Raw genomic sequence first — 22984 nt, forward strand, 5'->3', positions numbered from 1 at the left:
AACAAGGCAACCTCTGGAAGAGCTGCCGGGAGAGATTTTGCACCCCAAACGCCTCACTCAGAGCCAAACAGATTCTAGAGGTGGCTGGGGTGAAGATCTCCCAAGAACTAGATGCAGTTTGATGCTTCTGAAACTGCCATGTAAGCGTCAGCAACTAAGTGGATGTCTATACTGCAAAGAGATGTGCGACTTCTGCACAAATAGACACAGCTAGGCTAGTTTCAATCCAGCTAGCTCAAACAACCATAGCAGCCAGGGCGGCAGGATTGCCTGTATACGCCCACCTGGGAGCCTGGGTATGTATCTGAGTGACTATCCTACCCTGCTGCAGCTTCACTGCTATTACTGGAACTAGCTAGATCATAGCTTAGCTGGGTATGTCTACACGTGCTGCAGTCACACCTCTGACTGCAGTGTAGACACCCCGGAGTGCTAAGCAGGTGGAAAGAAGGGACACATTGGCTGGGCTTTAGAGTTCAAATGGGACTGGAATAATGCATGGGTTTCACAGTGTAGATGCTTAGATACCACAGTGACAGGGACTTGATAGACAGAGGGTCAGATCTGAAGACAATGGAAAGATTCCCATAAACTTCAATGGGCTCTGGGTGAGGCCCATAGCTGGGGGTTGCCAGACATTAAATAATCATGGAAGCAGCCTAGGACTCTGCAACACGAAGCCCCAAGGTGAAAATTACTGTGCTTTTGCTCTGGAACAGGTGGAATAAATACCACTGTAGCTATGTGATAGGTTTTCTCAACTGTTACTCAAGGGCCAGCACTGTGCAAAGTGGTAGTCTTGTTTACCCTGGCTATGGAAAACCAGTGGAAGGGCAGGGAACAGAACCCACATCGCCTGACTCCCAGTCTGGTGCTCTACCCACCAGACCATGCTAGCTGTCCCCTATGACCAGTGACTCACCAGACAGGAAGCATTAAGAGCTCCACCACCACCACTCCATCCATCTCCCTCAGAAGCTAGACCTCTCTCGCCTCAGTGTCTGTCTGCCAGGCTAACCTGACAGCAAGCTTAGCATCGCAAGTCCAGCCCCACACTACTGCTCCCTCTCTTAGAGGCACAGCACATGAGTTTCTGGCACCAGGCATGTATTTCTTACACAGATTTACATTGGGGAAAGGTACCGCTCTCCGTTGTGGCTCTTTACCTCCCTTTGTTCACTGCAGATTTTGCACAGCCAGAGAGGGCGTTTCTGGGTCCCGAGACTTTCAATTCCGCATTTGGTGCAGACTTTCTGAAAATAAGGAGAGAGAAAGAGAAGGACACAGGACAACGTCAATAGCTTCCTCACTCCGACTCCTCACAACCCCACTTCGAAGGGTCTGTGCTGGGGCAAGTTTCACCCCAAAATTTAGGTTCTGCAAAAACAATGATTTTGTTTCTCCTTTCATTTACACCAGCATAACTAGTAATCCCAGGGGAGTCACTCCTGATCTACACTGGAATCAGTGAGAGGAGAACCTGCCCCACTGCATCCAGTTGTGTTACTCCTAATTTATAGCAGGGCCGAAAGAGAATCAGGTGTAACATTTAAACAAAACCTGAGACTCACAGAAATATTTCTCAAGTTGTTGGTTTTTTTAAGTGATCCCCAAATGAAGTAATAATTTCCCTACAAACTCTAAGACCCAAACATAGCAGCACTGAAACTGACAAGAAACACAAATGAAATGATCTCATCCATTTTCACTGCAATATAAAATTTAAATAGGGAAAAACTATTAGAGTTTTAGAATTCTTTCAATTTGAGTAAGTGAGGTAAAAGAACCCCACCCTCCCTATGTGATTTTTAATCTGACAGTGTCCCTTTCAGAAAGTGGCTGGCCGGTTATTGATTCTCTGCTGACCTGGAAATTGAGCAGACCATACAAACAGGTGTATTTCCTGGAGACAACACCTGAATAGCATTTTATGGAATCTGTTCCTGCACAACGGAACTTCCATGTCTCCACTGGCATAACAAATCATTTACAGCTTGAATCATCCAATATTCTATAACAAAGCTGATGTATATCAGTCTTGGCGTGCAGCTTGAATGATGAATGGGATGGAGTCTTTGAGCCTCTTTGGGTGAGTGGCTTTTGCTGTGATGTCCAAAGGCCTTGGAGAGTGAAATCTTGTTTATAGTGAAGAGGAATTAAAGCCCCCAGTTGGGATTTTACATATTCCTCTGCTCTACCCCACCGGGACAAGCTCCAGGGATGCACATTCAGTCTCCATGTCTCATTCAGTTCTTGGCCTCTCTACTGGAACTGAGCTAAAGGGCTGACTGATGCCACTTATGCTGGTGGGCTTGGCACGCAGACACGTGTTCCACCGGGTACAAGCCTAAAGACCAACTATTTTGGTCAGTGTAGTTCGTAGGCTGTGCTCCTGAGCTTTAACCCTGGTTCTGCCACTAACTCACTGAGCGGCCACATCCAAGACGCAATCACTCTGAGTCTCTGAATCCCCAGGGGATGTTTACAATACCCCACGAAAAACGAGCATCTGTAACTACTATACTGCAGGCCGTCAGATAGTCACTACCAAGCTTGGATGGCTTTAAGCCAGTGACTGCTATAAGCAAATATCTCCAATGGCTGGTGATGGGACACTAGATGGGAGGGCTTTGAGCTACTACAGAGAATCTTTTTCCAGGTCTTGCCCCTGTGCTCCAGGTCTAACTGATCACTAGATTTGGGGTGGGAAAGAATTTCCCCCTGGGTCAGATTGGCAGAGTGTAAACGGTACAGTCTCTGTAACCTGAAGTCTTTACATCAGCCAGAGGTTAGGGCTCTATTACAGGAGTAGATGGGTGAGGTTCTGTGGCCTGTGAGATGCAGGAGGTCAGGCTAGAACAGGGGTAGGCAATCTATGGCACGCATGCCAAAGGTGGCACATGAGCTGATTTTCAGTGGTACTCACAATGCCCGGGTCCTGGCCACCAGTCCGGGGGGTTCTGCATTTTAATTTAATTTTAAATGAAGCTTCTTAAACATTTTTAAAACTTTATTTACTTTATAAACAAGAATAGTTTAGTTATATATTATAGACTTATGGAAAGAGACCTTCTAAAAACGTTAAAATGTATGACTGGCACGCGAAACCTTAAATTAGAGTGACTAAATGAAGGCTCGGCACACCACTTCTGAAAGGTTGCCAACCCTTGGGCTAGAAGATCGTGATGGCCCCTTCTGGCCCTACAGTCTGTGAGTCTCTGATTCTGAGTTGGTGTAATGGGGAACAGCTCCCTGTCCCATTTCCAACCTAATGAGCCACCCAAGCCCTCAGTGCCACGTGTATTTCAGTGCACTGTGATATGCGGCTTGCAATCTGAACAGGGCAAACCTCCAGCTCATGAAGATGTTGCACAAAGGCTGTTTTCTTCTCCCCGTGTGAAATTCACCCTTGCGCAAGGAACCCGGACAAGGTTTAGGCTCTGCTGACATCCTCCTCACGCCCTATTTCGAGAGCTTAGGTGGTGCACAGCCTTTGTACTGGGGTGGCGTGATTACATCGAGAGGACATTACTACACAGACGTACACAACAGACAGACAATCCCCTGTCCCTCTACCATTTGTTTGGCAGGGACTCTGGAGGATCACAGCACTGTTCTCTCTGTTTGAGTGTGTGACCTCCATAGATGTTCCCTGCACTCCTGGGGAGAAGCAAATGGGCTCTGCATGGAGCCTAACAGCCTGGAACCTCAATCACACGTGACTGTCACTCTCATCATTAAATCTCAGCTCAGCAAAGGACATGGAGCTCTCTTCTCCCACTTCACAATACAGTTTGGCTTCCGCTGCCAGATCAATGGCCTTCGTGAAGAGCATGGGGGTCCAAGTGCAGGTCCTAAGAGGAGACGTGACCACACCACCACCACACCACACCACACCACTCTGGAAAGCCTGGTATCCATTCACCTCTGAGGGCACACATCAGAACAGGCTCTTTGCCCCCACAGGAGAGATGGACCCCCCAAAACCTTAAGGCAGAGCAGGCAGTAGTTGCTTCATTTCCAATTGCCTAACCCCTCACCCCAACCCAAGCATCGGCTGCAGAGCATGGTCAGCTGTGCAAATGTAAACTCCGGCTCCCATAATGTGGTGTCCACGAATGGCTCCTAATGGACCCATCATCACGTGGACATGGAAATTAGAGCATACCCCAACTACTCAACTGATACCAGAGTAATAAAAATGTATCCAGGAGGCTAACAAAGAGCCTTGCAGTGCATCAGGTGGTGGGAACATTGCTGACGATCCTATCTTGCCCTCTGCCAAGGACTCCGATCTCACTGCCAGCTAGTTTTGGACAGGGTATCTCTGACACTTCAGGTGGATGAAAACCGCATGGCCACATCTCCCTCTTTGCTGAGCCCCCTTCCATTCACAATATGGCTCATAATACAGGCTGGGCGCAGCTCTGCTGGCATCGCTCCAGCAGCATCACCCAACCAGCATGCAAATGCAGCCGCGTGTGGGCAGAGTCAGCTGAGGATGAATGGGCCCAAGAGACCAAACTCCACTCCATGGTTCCAGAACAAGGTACCAGAGCTGCCCACAATGGAGGGAACAAACAACTGTGCCCTGTATGCTGTGCTCTGCATGGCCGGCCAGCCAGCCGACATGGGGGGCGGGTATTAGCTGGAGGAAGCACTAAACAATTCCACAAAGCTGCTGTTCTTTGTTTCTCCCCAATTCTCATTCCTCCCCTCTGCTGCGAAATAACCAGCAACCGGCTGTCCTCACTTGGAATGGGGCTGTTAGGACTCAATGCCTTGCTGCACAAACTGACAAGGACAGTAGATTCAAGCAGCAGAGTGTGCCATCAGTACCCACTGCCCGTTTCACTGAACCCCAACCTCCTCCTCTCTCTGAAGACTGACTCAAACTCAGCCTTAATACACTGACAACTTTAAAACACCACATGGAATAATACGTTCAAATGCTCCCCCTAGTGGAGAATTGAAGAACTTTTATTCAATTTTAACTCCCTATTTTAACACACTGGGGGTTCGGGTTTTTTGTTTTGTTTTGTTTTTCTCAGACTTGCTGGAAAACTGGAATCTTATCCTCAAAACCTCACTGTCAAGTTCTGAAGAAAGCCTCACATTAATAGATACGTGGATTTGCAGACACTTAAAAAAACCCCAAACCTGTCATTCATTAGCTGAAATGCCAGACTCTTTCTTCTTCACCTATTTATTACAGGTGTATGTTTATGATATGTTTACAAAAGTCATTACTGACACATCCTCAGTACGTGGAATATCAGACTGTGTGTAATTGCTGTCAGTGCTGCATGTAGACCCTGCATTTAAATGCTACACTGATTTCACACTTGTTGTGTTGTATTTATTTCTAAAATAATAAAAAATCTTTTTAATATTGAAAAAGAAAAATTATTTTAACTTCAAATTCTAAACCAGAAGGTAGGAGCAAGAAAACTCACAGGAGTCAAAGGGCTGGAAGCCTCTATATTTTGCAGAGGCAACAACCTTAAGATGTATTCATTGCTCTGTTTTGTATGCATTATGTTGCATTCATCACCAAAATTCCTGTTATTGAACCACTTGTGGACAGTGTTGGGATTCCAATGAGATGGCAGCATTAGCAAGAAAATTATGAACTTCTGAAGTCCATAATCCCCTGACAAGTCACTGCTTATTGCACAAAACATGGAACACGTGACTGAGCTCTCCTCAGGGCAGGGCGGGAAGGAGCATGAAGTTATGTTGCATCTTTCTAGCTGCTGAGGCTTACGAGTCTGCAGTACATCATGCCTGGTCACTACCCACCCCCACCACACTGCTGAAAAGCGAGTAAAAGAAACCAACCCATAAGTCCTCATACAAGTGGCACCCAATGTGCTCAAAGCCTCAGGAGTCCTCACAGCAAGAAGTTCCTATCACTATACAGCAGCTGTGAAATTCACTAGATAGCAGAATTCTTCCCCGAATTCCAGCTGAACTTTCCAATCCATGTCCCATGAATTCCTGGCTAACGGGGAATCATCGTCTGGAAAAAAACAAATAAGTTTGCCCTTGAACAGGCCTACCATGCAAGGTTCACAAGGTGCTTTAGGGTTCCCAACACACCCATGCACCCTGCAGGGACGGTAATGTTATTAACCCTATTTCACAGTGGGGGAAGCTGAGAGACAGTTCATGTCACCCTCTGCCCCATCCTCAGCATGTGGGACTCACTGGAAGGGGGACCAGAAATGCCCCAGTAAATGGATTCTAACCTAGCTGGTTGTGGATGTGCTGAAAGCAGGATTTCCAGTGGAAGAGGGTGGGGAGCACAGCATATCCTGTAATTCTCCTCACTTGAAAGGAAGGAAATAAAGAGCAGTCTCCTGTGCATCAGACCTTACCTCTCTACGGACAACTGAGAGTCACAGGATTTGTGTCCAAGCTACCCAAGTGACCTCTGCTCTCTGCTCCATCAAGGGCAGTTGCTCAGACCACCCAGTTTGCCCCATCTCTGTGCCCAGGGTCCATGCGGGCCAGCCCTTCTCAGCTCAGGGACCACCTCCACCATGCAGGTGACTCCTTCGTTATGTCTTCTAGGGGGGATTCCCTCCTTCCTTCCGCCCATGTTCTGAGTTGAGGATCTCCCTGAAATAATCTGGGCCTGGTGGTTCACATATTTGCACACACTCCCTCCAACACTCCTGCGACCAGTTGGGAAATCAGTCTACGTACACTTTCTGAATTCCAGTTTGATTTTATTAATTCTCTGTATCCTTCCTTATGTCTTAGGACTTCACTAAGTTCTTGTCATGCTCCTTGTGCTAAGGAGGCAGAGCAGTGGCACCCTGGTTTGGGTGAGTGGACGACTGACATTCGGCCTAGATCTAACAGGGCAATACAATGACTATGCAAAAGAAGATGGCCAAAACAAGAGAACCAGTTCTGTCCAGCTGGGCTGGTAACTAAGCAACAGCTAGTCTGTTTGTCAGGTGATCAAAGGGTGGTCATCTGGGGGAGAAGCCATGTACAGGAGGGGTATCCTGGACATCCTAGAGGGCTCTGATTGAATCCCAAAGGATGCTCAGGAGTGGTAAGGAAACTGAGGCAGGGGAGGGCATGCGGGAGCAACTTGGCATAGCTTGCGTGCTGTCTAAAGAAAAGGGTAACTGTGCTGGAAACCTCTGCAAAGCCTGCATGTCCTGTGCTTCAATTATCACATGTCCCTGAAGAGAGGAACAGTAACCCAGGGCACCCACAAGGCTGGAGCTCTGCAACAGGGTGAGTTTAAGTTACTGGTGTGTCTTAGAGGATCTGCACTGGTCCTGGGGCCTAGGGCAGCTGGACTGTGAGGTCCCACTTCCGTGAAGGGGTAACAAAGAGTCAGTGCCCTGGGGAGCGCTAGTGGGACCAGAGAGACAGCACTGGAACGTGGAACCTACCCAGGCCAAAGGAAGACCAAGAGCACACAGCTCTCACGGGTGGGTCCCAAGCATAGCAGCTTGGCGAGCGTCCAGCCAGGACACAGGCACTTCGTAACAGTCCCAAACACACTGACACACCGTAGGTTTGCTCAGCGTGGCAGAGAACACTCAGAGGTCCAAGTTATCCCATCCCAAACCAACACGGGTGCTGCCTAGAGAGCTCTGCCGCCGACACCAAAGTGAATATGAACAGGGCTTCAGGGATTTCAGCACTGACATGTGGTAAATGTGCATTGACCTTCATGAATAACAACTCTGAGCCCCTCGCTCCACAGAACCCAACAGCAGCAGGTGCCCAGATGCTACCCGATGCAGGGCCGTCTTTCCAGCCTACCGCGAGCCCGAGATACCGCAGACTGCAGACACAGGGTATGGCTACACTTGGAAATGTGCAGCGCTGGGAGTTACAGCTGTGGTTCTACAGCTGCGTAGGAACAGCGCTGCAGTGTGGCCACACTGACAGCTACCAGCACTGCAGTGTGGCCACATTTGCAGCATTTGCAGCGCTGTTGGGAGTGGTGCATTGTGGGCAGCTATCCCAGCGTTCAAGTGGCTGCAACGTGCTTTTCAAAAGAGGGGGGTGGGGTGGAGTGTGACAGGGAGCGTCGGGGAGACAGAGAGAGCGGATTTTTGGAGCAGACACTGTGAGCTCCCTGCCTTGCAAATTCTGGCCATTTCCCCCACCCCTCTCTCAATCACTCTTAAATGTAAAAAGGCTTCAGATCAGATAAGCAGCTTCTCCAACGGACTCCCTCCCCCCCGCCGTGCTGTTTGTCTCCTCAAGCAAACAGCTGTGAACATTCCAAAGCCTCAGCTCGGCTCACTCACTGGAGCAAAGAGCAGCTATGTTTGGTAGCTCTGGGGAGTACCTTCTGGTTTGTTGTAGACAGGAATTCTGGGATACCTCTTAATACCCTGGAGGCCAATAACAGCGCTGGTGAGTGTCCACACCTGATGAGCAGCGCTGCATCACCAGCGCTGGATTTGCTACACCCGTAGCAGACCAAGAACACAGCCAGGGAGTTGCAGCGCTGGCTGAGCTTTCTAAGTGTGGACACCGAGTAAGTTGCAGCGCTGTAACCCCCTCACCAGCGCTGCAACTTGCAAGTGTAGCCAAGCCCACAGTTAGCACAGTATAGATACGTGGTCCACACAGATTACTGTCCCTCCACCCAGCGCTCTCCCCCGTGATCAGAGCAGCCAGCTTAATGCGATGGTACAGCCATTGAGACTACAGGTCCCAGCATGCACTACTCCATCTTTATGCGAGAGGACTGCTGGGTCGCATGCTGTGGGCTCCATGAGCCCACCTCCCTTGTGGTAGTGGGACTGGGGTTCATGGGGCAGCTCCAGCTGCCCCACAGGCCTCACTTTAGCCACTGCTACCCAGAGGGGATATTGCCAATGTGGGTGGCTCCCTTCAGCCTCCTTGCAAGGCTGAGCTGGGCCCTGAACAGACATGCTGCTTCCCATCCTGCTCCAAGCCTGGCACCTATGCTCATGCTTCCCTGTGCATGTCACTGAGGCAGAACTACGGAAAAGGGAGATTTCTCCCAGGGCAAGATGGGTTTCAAGTGTATGAAAAAAGCAACATCCCAGCAGAGGCTCTCAGAGGAGGTGGTGGTTGCCTTGGAGACCATCATCTCCACAGCTCTCCGACTTAACCCCTTAGTTGCTGGAGTCCAGACAAGCAGTGGCCTCCCATCAAAACATTGCATTGCAGCAAAAACCCTGCAAACTGAACCCCGCCATCTATTTCAAACAGCACGGATATCACTGGGACAGCAACATGCTGTAAGCTTGCAGCAAGGTTTAACCATGCACTAGCCAGGGGGATGGCTCAGGGGACTACACATTAGCCCTGAAATAACTAGTTCCAAAAGGGTGGATTTGAACCTTTAGACCTCTGAGGTACAGAAACTGAGCACCTTGCGGTTACCAGGCGGATGTTCGGACAAGACCTCGATAATGAGGCGCATGGAGCTTCCTGTGAGAGTTCCTCATTAAGCATAATTGCTGCCCCCCACCCCCCACTGTGCAAGCCCACTGTTTGTCTGACTGATGCCTTCCACCTCAGATGTGGCTGCAATTCATTGGTGTTCTCAACACAGGGCTTGTAAAGCTTTTTTGGGATCGTGGGGGGGATGAGAGACTTAACATGATATTAAGACTGGGCAGGGACCAGATACTCGGGGGGTTTTATTAGAAAGCACATCACAGTTAAACGCTGTCCAGCCAGCCACCACCTGCACTCCCGCAAGATCAACCTGAGCTGGATTCACCTCCTGGGTATTTATAGGAAAACAAGAGGCCAAGAAGCTCACCTTTTTGCAGTCCTGACAGAAGACCGATGTGGTCCCCAGCAGCCCCAACAGCTCGCCACAGAGTAAGCACTGAGACAGCCCATTCCCCATCACGTTCTTCCGCATGTTTTCCAGCCGCTCCACCAGGCGCCTATAGGGGAGCAGAGATTAGAGGAGATTCCTTTGGAATTACTGCAGTGGGGCAGACTCTGCGGGGAGGAGTATGGGCTAGTGGTTAGATCTAGACACCTGGGTTCTGTTCCTGGCCCACCTCCCCTCTTCGTGCGGCTTTGAGCAAATCACTTAATCCCCATGACTGAGTTTACCCATCTGCAAAATGGGAATAACAACGCCCAGCTTACACAATATAATCAGCCTGGGGACAGCCATGTTGTATCCCTGGCTCGGCCAGTGAGTGCAGAGCAAGAAGTTATGTTCACAGTGCATGCAGGGGATGTTGCAGCATTCTAATGAAGGGTGACTAATGGGACAGCATCACATGGGTTGTAGGGTCTTCAGCTTGCAGCACGAAGCAAAGGCTTCCTGCCTTTGGGACCCAGATGGGCTTTAAATGCATATGTCAGAAAGCAGGGCTCCTACAAGAAAACAACCCAGCCCAAAATGAAGGGCACAGAGGGAGCTGGGTTATCCCCACCGGCAACAGCTTAGGTTCTAGGACATTGCCATGGGCAGCCAGTGCAGGGGTGCGAGCTCTGGAGATACCACCCTATGCCTGACTCCGAGCTGGGAAGCCCAAACTCTGAGGCCACAGAATCCCAAGTGGGATGGGGAACACCCACGAGCCTTCGCATTAAGAAATAGGCTCCTTTCCATGCAAAAAAGCAGAAGTCTGCATGTGAGGCTTCCACAGCAGCTGGAGTGGGAATGCAGGGGCTGCCAATTAACTACAGAATGTGGATGGCGTACAGAGCTAGGAGTATGGCTCCAGCTCACCAGCAGTGCTTCTATTTCTACAGGGAGCAAAACAACAGTAACAGAGTTTATCAAGAGCAGAAAGCAGCAGCCATGCATGTGGGTGCGCTACGCGAGAAAAGGCAAGGCCATTTTTCACCCACTGACGTTCTCATTAGGACCAGAGCCTGTCATAAACAGATAGCTAAGGGTTAATGTTTCTTTTACCTGTAAAGGGTTAACGAAGGGAACCAAACACCTGACCAGAGGACCAATCAGGAAACAAAATTTTTCAAATCTCAAAGGGGGGGAAGTTTTGGGTGTGTGTTCTTTGTCTCGTTCTGTTGCTCTCTAGTCTCTGAGGTGATCTCTCTATCTCCAGGCTTTCTAATCTTCTGTTTCCAAGTGTAAATACAGAGGTAGAAGACAATAGGCTTATATTGTTTTTTTTTTGTATTGTGTGTGTGTAGTTTGCTGAATTGTTAATTGTATTTCTTTGGACAAGCTGTTATATTTTGTTTATCTTTAAAGCCAATAGACCCTGTATATTGTCACGCTTGATACAGGTCTTAGTTCTTTCTTTTAATAAGCTTCCTTTTAACACCTGTTGGATTTTTCCTAGGTTGGCTTAAACATTGAGTCTGCAGGCTCACCAGGAATGTGGTGAGGAAGACGACAGGGGGAAGAAGAAAACTCTTTGGTTAGAGTAACAAACTTGCGATTCAGGGACTCTGAGTGAGGGAGAGAAACCTGAATCCTCTGTGTTTGTGTTTCAAGGAATTGAGCAGGGTAATCTCCTAGAGTACCCAGGGCGGAAAATCTGGAGAAGTATAGAGGGAAGTAAGTGGGTTATTCCCCTTGTTGTGGACTCAAGGCATCTGAGTTGGGGTCCCCCGGAAGGTTTGGGGAGACCCAGAGTGAGCTCCAGACCCTGGAATTTCTGGCTGGTGGCAGTGCTATCAGATCTAAGCTGGTAATTAAGCTTGGAGGTTTCATGCAGGCACCCACATTTTGGACGCTAAGGTTCAGAATTGGGACTTATGCTATATGACAGAGCCCCATAAAGCAAGCCAGGCACCGATGGGAAAGCAAGGTTTGTTTGGAAGGGGTGCAGACCCTATAGTGAGGAGGTTGGGCCAGACGGCAGAGCCATAAGGAGCCATCGCTGCTGATTCTGTGACCCGTGGCCCCACATAACAGAACTTCAGCAAAGGCTTTAACAAGCCAGAAGCTGATGCTTAGAGGGGCCTAGGGCTTTCCACCCTTAGCTCACCAGCCAAGAGGGAGCGGTTACCACCTGATGCTTGTGTAGTAGCTTTCACACATGAATGGTCTTACAACACACTGACACAAAACACCAATGTGGCTGGCGCTAAATAGCACCCTCCCCGAGGTCCAGGCAAGTCAGTTTCCAGGGAAAGGTTTTGGTGTGTCAGGGGAATTTTGCAAAAGCTGTGCCTGATCCAGGGGTCTTTCTTTCTCCTCGTCCTTTAATAATGAGCTCCCAGTGGCTTCCCCCAGGCGACTTGCCTGCTTTGATACAGTCTGGCGCAGTGTTAACACTGTCCCACCTGCCAGGCCAGTCTTTCAACGCAGCCAAAAGTCAAACGAAACATGGCGTGGGGAAGGTACCGACGGACGAGAATGGTGCCAGTCAGGTAATGACTCCAGCTAACAAACCCTTCCCATGGAGCCAGCCAGCCAGAACACTCCATGCTCACTGCTCCGAGCAAACAACCCCAGAGAATTACTGGGCAGGCAGAGACGGTCACCTGGGAGTTCTGCCCAACCCCAATCCTGGGCAGCTGTGCAGCTCTGTCGGGTTCCTAAGGCCTTGGTCAGAGCCACGGTGTGGCTACCGTAGGCGGGCCAAGCTCACCCCCCAGCTACATGAGCTGTTGCCCCAGTGGCTGTAGTCAGAGCAAACCCCTGGTCTAGACAATATCCAAGCATGGGAGTGAAAAGGAAGAGAGCTCCTGTCCTGCCTTTTGCCCAGCCCAAACCAGGACTAGATAGACTGGGTGTGGGAGACACTAACCGACGTGATGCTCAGCCTGTGTGGTGACTGGAGCACAGCGGGACCAGAGAGCCACTTTCCTAGGATGGATCCTATGCCCATAAACAGCAAGTCCCTAGCTGGGAGGGGTGACCGTACCCGATTCGCTGCTGCTCAACAAGGTCCAGCTTCTCCGCCCTGCGGATGACCTCCAGGATGACCTCCAGCTCCTTCGGGTTCAGCCCCTGCGTTTTCCTCTGCTTGTCAGTCTGGTTTGTGTGCACCGACCAGCCAGTCTGGAGCCTGCGGGGTGGGCAGTGTCACACTGAAGGCTGGAACAGCACAGAAATCCTCTGCCACGCCCCAGGTCCTGAGCTTCGGAGCCTAGAAAATCACGGCCATCGACTTGCCTGCAGAGATGCCGGGTCCCAAGCAGGAATCTATCGACATGACTGTTTCATGTCCCACACTTCACCTTCCCTGCAGGGCTGAGAACCGATTTCCTGCCACTGACCTAACTCCTCCCATTCTTGGATGCCCCTTCTTTTGAGCAGGCCTAGTTTTCATTTTACACTTGGGTGTCATTACCCCAAGTGGGGTGCCAGCAGGAGAAGGAAGCACTGTCTAGTAGTTAAAGCAGGGGTCCCTCCCCCCCACATACACACTGACAGGCCCCTTTAAGGCATCTCATGCTGGGCACCCAACATTATTAGGTACTTCTGGAACCATAGGCCTGGGAGTTCATCCCCAGCTCAGCCACTGACCTGAGGGATGGCACTGTCCCTCTCTGGGCCTATTTCTCCTATCTGTCAAATGGTTTAATTCTCCTACCCCTCACAGGTTTACAGGCCTAACTCACTAGCATTAGTAAAGGGTTCTGAGACCACTAAATGATCTTGGATATGCTCGAGCAGCACAGAGCAGCACCATGACAACATGCGGCTCAGTGCCAGATAGCTGAGCCTAAGGGGAGCTCCACAGCAGTGACTGCAGGAGGCTGTTTTATGGCCACAGTCCTGACCAGCTGGGCGCTGTTAGCTTTTAAGCCGTTTTAAGCTGACCCAGGAGGTTCAGCTGGGAGCAGCACTGGGGGCAACAGGGCACAGGCTGCTGCCAGAGGAAAGCAGCTAGAACAAATACAATTCAAGCCACTGACTTATCCCAGTCCTGTCCCCACCAGCAATCTGACTTGAGGGAGAAAACAAGACCAAATGACATGTGCCTCCAAACAAAAGAGCAGGTGCCAACTGGGGGAGGCCATGAATTATAGATGGGGCGCTGCTAGGACTGGCTTTTGCATTCAGCAACTTTGCTTATTAAATATAGGGTTGGTCGTGGGAACTCAAAGGAGAGTGGAGGTTGCAAGCTATTGCACAAAAAGGAAACTCCAACAGCATCCGAGCACAGGGCTGTGCTTCAAGAGGCATCCCAGCAACGATTCCTGTGGCTGTCCTCAGGGAAGCCAAATGACATAGTTGGCCTTCAGCAAGGCAGCTGCACTGTGACTATAACACCTGAAGCAGTGCAGCAGCTTTGAGAAAAACCCTGCGCTGCGGGTCCTGGCAGATTTCACAAGCTAAGCAGGGTCAGGTCAGGTGATTACTTGGATGGGAGACAGGCTGGGGTAGATAGGTACTGCTCTCAGTGGGGCAGGCAAGCCACTAGCTGGTGCCCCCTGACTCAGTAACAAACCAAGGCCCGGGCCTGGTGCTACAGGCTGTCTTATGGGGCAGATGTACAACTTCTAGTGGTCGTTAACGGACCTTGGCACACTTCACCAGAGTAGGGGTCAATCCAGGCCGTTATATTCTGTTTAAACAACCTGGCAGAGTCAGTGGGGTACAGCCTTCTTCAGGTTATCCACTGGAGTGCATGTTACCTCTTAAGCAGCTGCCACATTTCACCCAAGGGGTGGCTGCACTGCAGTGACGCACTGATCACTGCACAGCTTGTGTATCAGTTTCAGGTTTTAGAGCACGTTCAGTCCCTTCAGGCAGGGAGGAGCGATAGCAGTGATGCGGGATGTTATTACGCGCCTGTGGCAAACTCAGGACAATTAGCTACCAGGAGAGGGGTAGTAATTAGTCCCAGGGGGGTTAAAAGGCCTCTCCCTATACAGGGAGGGAAGATAGACATGGAGAAATAAGGTTCAGCTGGAACCGGGGTTACCAGGGAGCTAATTAGCTTCACCTGGCCCCAATTGCTGGGGACCTTTTTAAACTCTCCCTGGCTGGGAAGCGGGAGGGGGAGAGAGAAGTGGAGTAGTTGCCAGTGAGTAGGTGCAGCAGGACTCTGAAACTCTTCCTGCAAGACAGATAGCACTCTCCCCAGAAGGAGAGAAAAACGGAGCAAGGGACTGACTGAGAAAGGATCAGCCAGGCCCTGCGTGACCAGGAAGGACTTTTGCTTTGCCCAAGCCTGTGGCTCCAAGGTAACAAGGGACTGAGCCAGCAGAGGAGAAGCAGGTACTTTGCCACAGCGCCCTCCCCAGCACAGGAGAAAAGCCATCAACTCCAAGGAAGCTCAGGTCTCATGGGCAGCAGGAGACACCTCTCCTCTCCCACTCCTGCCCGAGCCCCACGCCGGGTCTGAAAACCAGCCACAGATGTGGGTGTGGAGAGACCCAACTCTCCCCTAGTCTCTAGATCAGGCAAAGAGACAGGGCATGACCCTTTCACAAGCAGGACAGGCTGGGAACCCTCTCCAGGGTCTGGAATGAGAGCTAGGGCTTTGGTTCTGATTTGTGGGCAGCCCAAGTAACTAACTAGGTTTTGATCCACCCCATTAGCTACCTGGCTGCTAGTGTGTCAGTGGGCAGCAGTTGTTCAGAATGGAAGTGTCCGATGTCCACTGAATGGCTCTGGTTTTCATGTGCTAATCCCACACTCAGACTTGCACGGGAAGAACACAAGACGGTTCCAGTTTGTGTGTGGGCTAGCCATGGGCAGGGGGCAAGTCAGTCTGGTGAAGGAAAAACCTCGCAGGCCTGGCAAGGGAAGCCAGTTTGGAGGGCTGGATTGTGGGGGGTTTCCATTGAGTTCCTCTCGCATGGCCAATAACAAACTGGGTTTTGGCCTATCTTGCACTATAGTATCTGAGTGCCTTGAATGTATGGATCCTTACAACACTCCTCTCGCTGGCCTCAGAATAGACAGGAAGCTTGTGAGACAGCCAGAAATTGAACCCAAGCCCCAGACCAGTGCTCTAACCACTGGGAAATCCTTCCTCACAGGCAACTAGCACCACCTCTTCTGCCCCAGACCCACAGCCTGAGAATCAGCCTGGAGGGCAACAGTAAACGCTGTAAGAGATCACACTCTGTGGCCCCTGCTGTTAACAGAGAGTATGTCTACACTACCCGCCAGACTGGCGGGTAGCGATCAGTTTATCGAGGATCAATATACCACGTCTCATCTAGATGCAATGCATCGATCCCCGAACGCGCTCCTGTCGACTCCAGAACTCCACCAGTGCGAGCGGCGGTAGTGGAGTCGACAGGGGGAGCCGCGGCCGTTGATCCCGCGCTGTGACGACGGGTGGAAAGTCAAAATAAGATACTTCAACTTCAGCTACGCTATTCACGTAGCTGAAGTTGCGTATCTTACATCGACCCCGCCCCCTAGTGTAGACCAGGCCAGAGAGAGAGGGCAAACAGAAGAAAGCACTCACTTGGCTCTCAGTGCCAGCTGCCGGTCATTGGGACACACCCACTGATCGCTGCCATTACCAAAGATAGTATCAGCCATAGCAGGAGACTGGAGAGAAGGCCAGAGGAATCACACCTGTAAGAAAAGGAAACAGCACCAAACACTAAGTCAGTCATTGACCAACACCTGCCTAGAGTGAGCACAGCCACCAGCCCAGGGCTCTCTCAAAGCCCAGCTCATGCGCTGCTCTTTGCAGCAGCCGGCAGACCATGGGAGCCGAGCTCCAGCATTCAGATCCAAGGGCGGAGCTTGGCTCGTGGTCTGAACGCATCAGAGCTAACCGAGGGCAGCGCTCATGTACCTTTGCACAGCAAGACTCAAGGTCTCGGGAGAAACACACTCTTCAGAGCAGTCCATTGGAGAGCTGGGCCCCAGAGCTGGGAATGGGCAGGCCTGGGGGGCTATTGCTCTCCCCTGCCATGCAGGAGACATGCGTTCCGTTCTTGTGCCCAGCCTCTTAAAGGGCCGGTGACAGATTCTGCACAACTGTAGGTTCCATTTTGATGGTCCTAAAAGCATGATGCCAGGAAAACCATCTAGGCCAAACTTTCCTGCCACCCTGATCTGTACTGCAAGAATCGTGGCCTCTTTGTCCTTTCACAAAATGAACCTTGGCTGCTGCTCAAAACACCATGTGATTGCTTTAGACACATCCCCTGTACATGCCAGACCATCTCTGTGTACCCATTACAGCTTTCCAATGGAACAGCCAGCAATGAACTGCAGATCAGTCCATAATCAAGGATCTCGGTTTAATTCCAGACCAATGCACCCACACAGAGACAATACTAGTTACATCTAGTTTCTATCTGCTGCTCCAGGGGAGGAAATTACTTGTTTTCAGCAGCTGCTATAGGCCTGTAGATGTTCTGGGCAAAAAAACAATTGAGGCTTTAAGTTGATCTACACAAGGAAATGTATTTAATCAAGATGGCAGGTTGGCTAACAGGTGAACATGTTGCACTAAACAGCTTTCTCTAGCTGTAATTTACTTGCTTTTACCTACAGTTCTCCTCAGAAGCCTGTGCTTTGCAGACATTGAGGATTTTATACACAGGGGCTTGCTTATCACATTCCAAAACCTTGTTGCTTCGGCCCAGGGCAACATACAGACAAACTCTTTCATAAGAAGTGATTTAAGCTTGAACTGGTTTTCTAATACTTCAGAAACACCAGGGTAATCAATGAGAGAGGAGGAAATGTGAACAGCTGCTGGCTCTACATCCTTCCTGGCGTGATCTATATAATTTTGATTCCAGCAGGGACAAGAAAGAAAAACATTGAAAGACTCTTGATCAAAGTACATTGTCTACAGTCAATAAAAGCTCCCAAGTCTTTTCACCAAGCTTGTCTCTCATCCAAGTGCTCTCAGGCAGATGGCACGAGGCATTCCCCAAACACAGTTTCAGAGTGAGGATGTGTAACTATTGGTCTCCTGGATCCCCAACAAAATGCTGTAAAAGTGCCAGTAGGTTTCTGCAGTTCCTGCTGAGGCTAAAACCACTTGGCACTTAAGAGTTATGGGTCCATTTATTTTTTAATTTACAAAACATGCCTGATGCATGCGCTCCCTGAGCTACTGGCTTCATTTAATGCACTGGATTTTATAAACAGTGTTCAAACAAAATAAACCCACTTTCTGACTCCCTCTGGTTCCTTCCCACTTTGCACTACACCTTCAATGCAATACACTCCAGCTCTATCACACCAGCAGAATCAAGGGGTTTCCACTGAGAATGCGTGTGCAGAAGTTTGCATCTGGGGACGGTTAGCTTGATCCCAGCTGCTGCAGGGAAATACAGGGTGATGTGTTATTTGGACAGTATATAGTGAACATACTGTGGCACTTCCCATTAAGCGGGCTCAAAGCTCTGTGCAAATACTAGTTAGGCTTCACAACTCCCCCCACCTGGTGAAGTAGGTGAATATCATCACCCCATTTTACTGACACATAAGCTGAGGTAGAGAGGAACTGATCGATCAGGAATCCACGTTCTCACTGGGAACATGGCCTCTGGGAAGAGTGTTTGCAATCATTTGCCATACACTTCTAAACCCTGAAGGGGTTTTAAAGTGAGATATAAATCTTAGGGTGAGTGCATTCTGGGGTGTGATCACTGGAAGAACTGCACAGGTGTGGAATCTGCTCAAAGACCAAGCATGCCGCAGAGTGCACAGCACTCTGGAAGACAAGATCTTCATTGCTATGCGTATCAACAGCTGAGGTTGAACTGCAAAGCAGTAGTATCTGCTTGATAGCAGCAAGTTCTGGGTTCAGCATTTATGCTCAGCTTTGGATGCCAGTGACTGACTGGGAATTCACCATCACATCCCAGTAGGGCTGGCAGAAAAGCCACTGACTGCTCTAAGTGCTAAACCAAAGTAAACACAACGTGTGCCTAGCAATACTCCATGCAGAGCACAGCTGAAGGCACCACACACCAGGGAAGCGTGGAGGCTACATGTGGGAACTTTCACTAGAGATTGTGGAATGTCCATTGCTTAAGTGGGGAGACAATATTTCCCTCTGTGTTGGGATCAACCCGCTTCTCACACCTAACCTAGACAGGCCCTGTATGAGAGGGATGGACAGATGGACATCTAGGCCTATAGAGAAGCCAAAGTAGTCTGCAGGGTCAGCATTTTCAGAGGTGGGCACAGAGGTTACATCTACTCTCAGCACCTGGGAAGACCCCCAATGATGCACGCAAGCAGGGAAGTCCTGCTCATTTCCATCAGCCAACACCTCCAGCTTTCAGGTTTATTGTCCCTGGTTCAGCAGCTGGGAGGATGTTCTTTTCCTCCTACAGAGCAATGCCACATGAGAGGCAGCATAATGGCTGCAGAAAGACAGGAAGAAGCACGGAGTCACACTTGCTCACCCTAACTAAATAATTCATGGGGTGACTCAGAACAAGCTCAGTACGCTGTACATCACCCTCTAGAATGGCATGGGAAAGAGAGATCCCAAAGGTAACGAGCTGGAGCAATGTCAGGTGTTTCATGTCATTACCGCATCATCACTCGTCTCATAGTTCGTTTCACTCAGCCAGGAACATATGCCCACCCTATGTTCAAAACATGTCTAAGCAAGAAGCTGTGACCCATCTCTATCTCCATTCCCCAACACATGGTCTCCAGCAGGATAGTCAAACTTGCCTATCCCCAGCTAGAAGCTGGCAAGGAAGGACCAGGGCTACGAGAACCAAGCCAGTTTGGCTATAGTAAAAATCCACCCAAATCACCAAGTGGTGGAGAGAGATCTCAAGTAAGTGCCCACATCCAGTAGACATTTTCCTCTTTGTATCAATTGTAGAATTCCTACTCTAGGTAAGTAATGGGACAAAGAACAACTTATGCTGCACACTGAAGAACTGCAAGGACCCTTGTGGATTACTTTAAAGCTCTGAGGTCTGAGCAGCCTAGAAAATAGCAGCTTTGCACCCAGGCTGCCTGTACAACCTGGGCAGGGCTCAAGGAGCATCAAGTCACTTTCGCTCTGCAATAATGCCACAGGCATCTAAACAGACGGCAACTCAGGAGTCAGATTCACTCCAGTTGAACTCATGTGCGTGCAAGTTAACATTTTATTGCCTAGATTAATACAGGACATGGCGCAAACCACATGACCTTCAATAAGATACAAAATGTGGTAGCACTTCAAGCAATTGCTAGCTGTATTACAGGTTGCTTCCCCTTTGGGGAATAATTGCATTAACAAGCAATCACATGGCTAACACACCAGTTACCTCAGCTACACTGGGATGAGAACTGAAAAGCACACTGGGAGTTTTACCACTGACTGCAATGGGGCCAAGATTCACCCGCTGTGTGCTAGTCTCCCCAACCACAAATTGTATGTGTCGTAAGATTCCCAGTTGTACCTGGCAATAAAAATGTTACAGGTCTCCACTTCAAAAACCCAACCCTTCAATAAACATCTTCCATCTTAAGATTTGGCCTGAAGTTTTGATTTTATAAAAACTAAGAAGACCCCACTGATGCTAGTAATTTTTACCGTGACGTTTTCTTTTAATCCAGTTCGTTTTGAACAAAAATGCCCCAGAGGATTTGCAATGCTAGGATTGCAGCCCTGCCAAGCAGACAGACACAATGTCTACAAAGAAAAAGCAAACAGACATCGATGGTTTCCACTGTCGTGAGATGCAAAAATTAAACCATCAGCATAAACAGTGCCAAGAATATTGGTTCCACAAAACTCTCCCCATGTTAATGATCTAAGACGATATTAACCGCTCCCGACCAAGGGAAATCATCTTATTTACATTGTCTGATGTTTGGTGCCATAGCATCTGTCAACAGAACTTCTATTGCCCCTGTCCTGTACCAGCATGACCATACCAGCGGCCCTGCTGTTCAGTTACAATAAGACCGTACGCAGATCATGTGTCGCCACCATCACAGGCTGCGAAGGTCTCCACTTCATCGCACTTCTGGAGGCCTCTTTGCAGCTAAGCAACCTTGTGCCACTTCAGCCAAAAGCACAGAGGGACCGAATAGCAGAAAAAGCTTTGGCAGACGTCAGGTCTCTCCAGCAAACCATAAGCACTAATATTAAGCATATAGATTCACACGTATCAATATTTACCTGCCCTGGTGGCGACATTTCCTAGCATTAAAACTGTACCTGCTGGGCAGAGATAACCTGGCTATTTAAATGTGTGAATGATGGGCAAATACTCATCTGACATTTGTTAATACCAAACAAGACACGTCACTGACAAAAAGTGCAGTAAACCCAAGAAAACACAAGTTCCCGTCTCCATAAATAGCGCACTTACCCCAACACGCTGCTGTTCAGTTGGCTGAGCCTACGCTCACTTTCTGCTGTTGACACACACAGCTTGCTGTTTCCATGCAAGGCACAAATGCGCAACAAGCAGCATGGCCTTGGCCCTTTTCCACAGGAAAGCACACAGCTCGAGCAAACAGATCGCTCCCCTGCACTGAGCACACCAGTGCAGCACTGGCTGAGTATTTCATGCACTTCACAGCACTCCCACCTCGAGGCACAGGAATACCAGCCACGCAACAGAACAGTTATTTTGTTCCAAACTCTCCTTGAGCTCTGTGAACCTAAACAATAAGGACTCAAGTCCACCAATGGATTCTCTCCTCCTTGCCTCCCTGACTCCTGGCCAGAGCTGAGCTAGGACTTGTTACCCAGCAGCAGAAGTATAGGAACAACAAGGGATGAAAAGAATGGATTTTTGCTGGTGCCAGAGAAAGGACGTGAGTGGGGCAGCAGGCTGAAGGCTATAACGACACAGCATAACACTCATCAGCTGCATCTGATCCCACGGCATAGCTAGCAGTGGGAAAGATACCGTGATAATTATTCAGCTGTGAGATTGGACCTCAGGAAATTCAACCAGGAAGGGAAGACAGAGAAATGCTGTGCAATTTTACTCATTACATTACACTAATCAAAAAGACGACCCAGTTAAAAAAAAAAAAGATGATATTTACTAGATGAAATCCTGGTATCTGAGATGACAGGACAAAGATGAGCACTCTAATCTTAAAGTTCAGATCACTGGGCACTTTCCCCAATGGTCAGCTTACCCTGTTTGTCTTGTAACACTTGCTTTCTTTTACAGCTCTTAATGAGCTTGGAAGGCTGGGTGAGCAGGGTCCTGTATAGTTTTGATATTTGGCCTGCTCATGCAAAGGGGGAAGTCAAACCTTTTACACACCAAGAATCCCTGGGGTGGGGAAGCAAACAGAAGCTGCAATTTTAAATCAGGGTTATAGAGCCTCTGGCTTTGAAGAGTGAGACATTTTCCAAGATTAGGACACTTCTTTAAAGGATTACATACATCCAGAGGTATCGCGCACATGCTCTCTCTCTCTCTCACACACGCACACTTTAAACAGCTTTCCAGACACACCACATGCACTCCCTATGTTTGTATACACCTGAAAGATAACACAGCCCAGATGTCTGATTCCCACTGGTGTAAATCTGATCAGTTCAAGGTGCTACAGAAACATATAAATATTTTTAGGCTAATATTGAGGGCTTCAGACTGACCCCACACGTGAGATACACGGATTCGGCTCCCATAACCTCAATGTACTGCAAAGCCATCCAAGCCCGGCAGAAATCTAGAATAGTCAAGACTGATTTGCATCTCCTACATTTACCAGAAAATAACACCAATGCCACTTCAACACATCATGGTTGGAATCAGTCTGAGAACCAGGTGTTTTGCCACAATCCCACAGTGATGTTATGAAGGGCATCAAATGCCCTTGTCAGCAGATGCTGCAGCAGATGTTTATTGGATGATGCTATTTTGTATGCACGCTCTGGTCCAAAACAATGCTGTTGAGCCGGAGACAAAACCATTGTCTTATTCTATTCAGATCAAGGGTATCAGTCCCTGGGCCTGATCCATCTGGCCACGGCTGCAGGCGGGGCCCTGAACAGAACTGGTGCCCACATAGCCAAAAGGTGGTAACTAAAGCCAAGAAGCCCTCTCGGACAAGCCAGAGAACTACCCAGGAATTGCTTTGTTGTAGACCACTAGCTCCAAATCTAAACATTCTGGTCCAGATTCAGCAAAGCACTTAGAGCACATG

At 49.2% G+C, this 22984-nt stretch overlaps 1 protein-coding gene across 4 annotated transcripts in view; it reads right to left on the minus strand.

Moving 5' to 3' along the window:
• Nucleotides 1-22984, minus strand: part of RPH3AL (rabphilin 3A like (without C2 domains)) — a 90452-nt gene that overhangs the window by 44641 nt on the left and 22827 nt on the right. For 3 of the 4 annotated variants that reach the window (XM_075074031.1, XM_075074030.1, XM_075074033.1), the window contains exons 2-5: nucleotides 16341-16453; nucleotides 12831-12974; nucleotides 9785-9914; nucleotides 1167-1253 (exon numbers count right to left, since the gene is read on the minus strand). In XM_075074031.1, coding sequence (XP_074930132.1) covers nucleotides 1167-1253; nucleotides 9785-9914; nucleotides 12831-12974; nucleotides 16341-16417 — 438 coding nt within the window. In that variant the 5' untranslated portion in view covers nucleotides 16418-16453. The remainder of the gene's footprint in view (nucleotides 1-1166; nucleotides 1254-9784; nucleotides 9915-12830; nucleotides 12975-16340; nucleotides 16454-22984) is intronic. The other variant, XM_075074034.1, reaches the window with a different exon arrangement.

This window comes from Chelonoidis abingdonii, chromosome 20 (genome assembly GCF_003597395.2).
Source record: "Chelonoidis abingdonii isolate Lonesome George chromosome 20, CheloAbing_2.0, whole genome shotgun sequence".
Classification (NCBI taxonomy): Eukaryota; Metazoa; Chordata; order Testudines; family Testudinidae; genus Chelonoidis; species Chelonoidis abingdonii.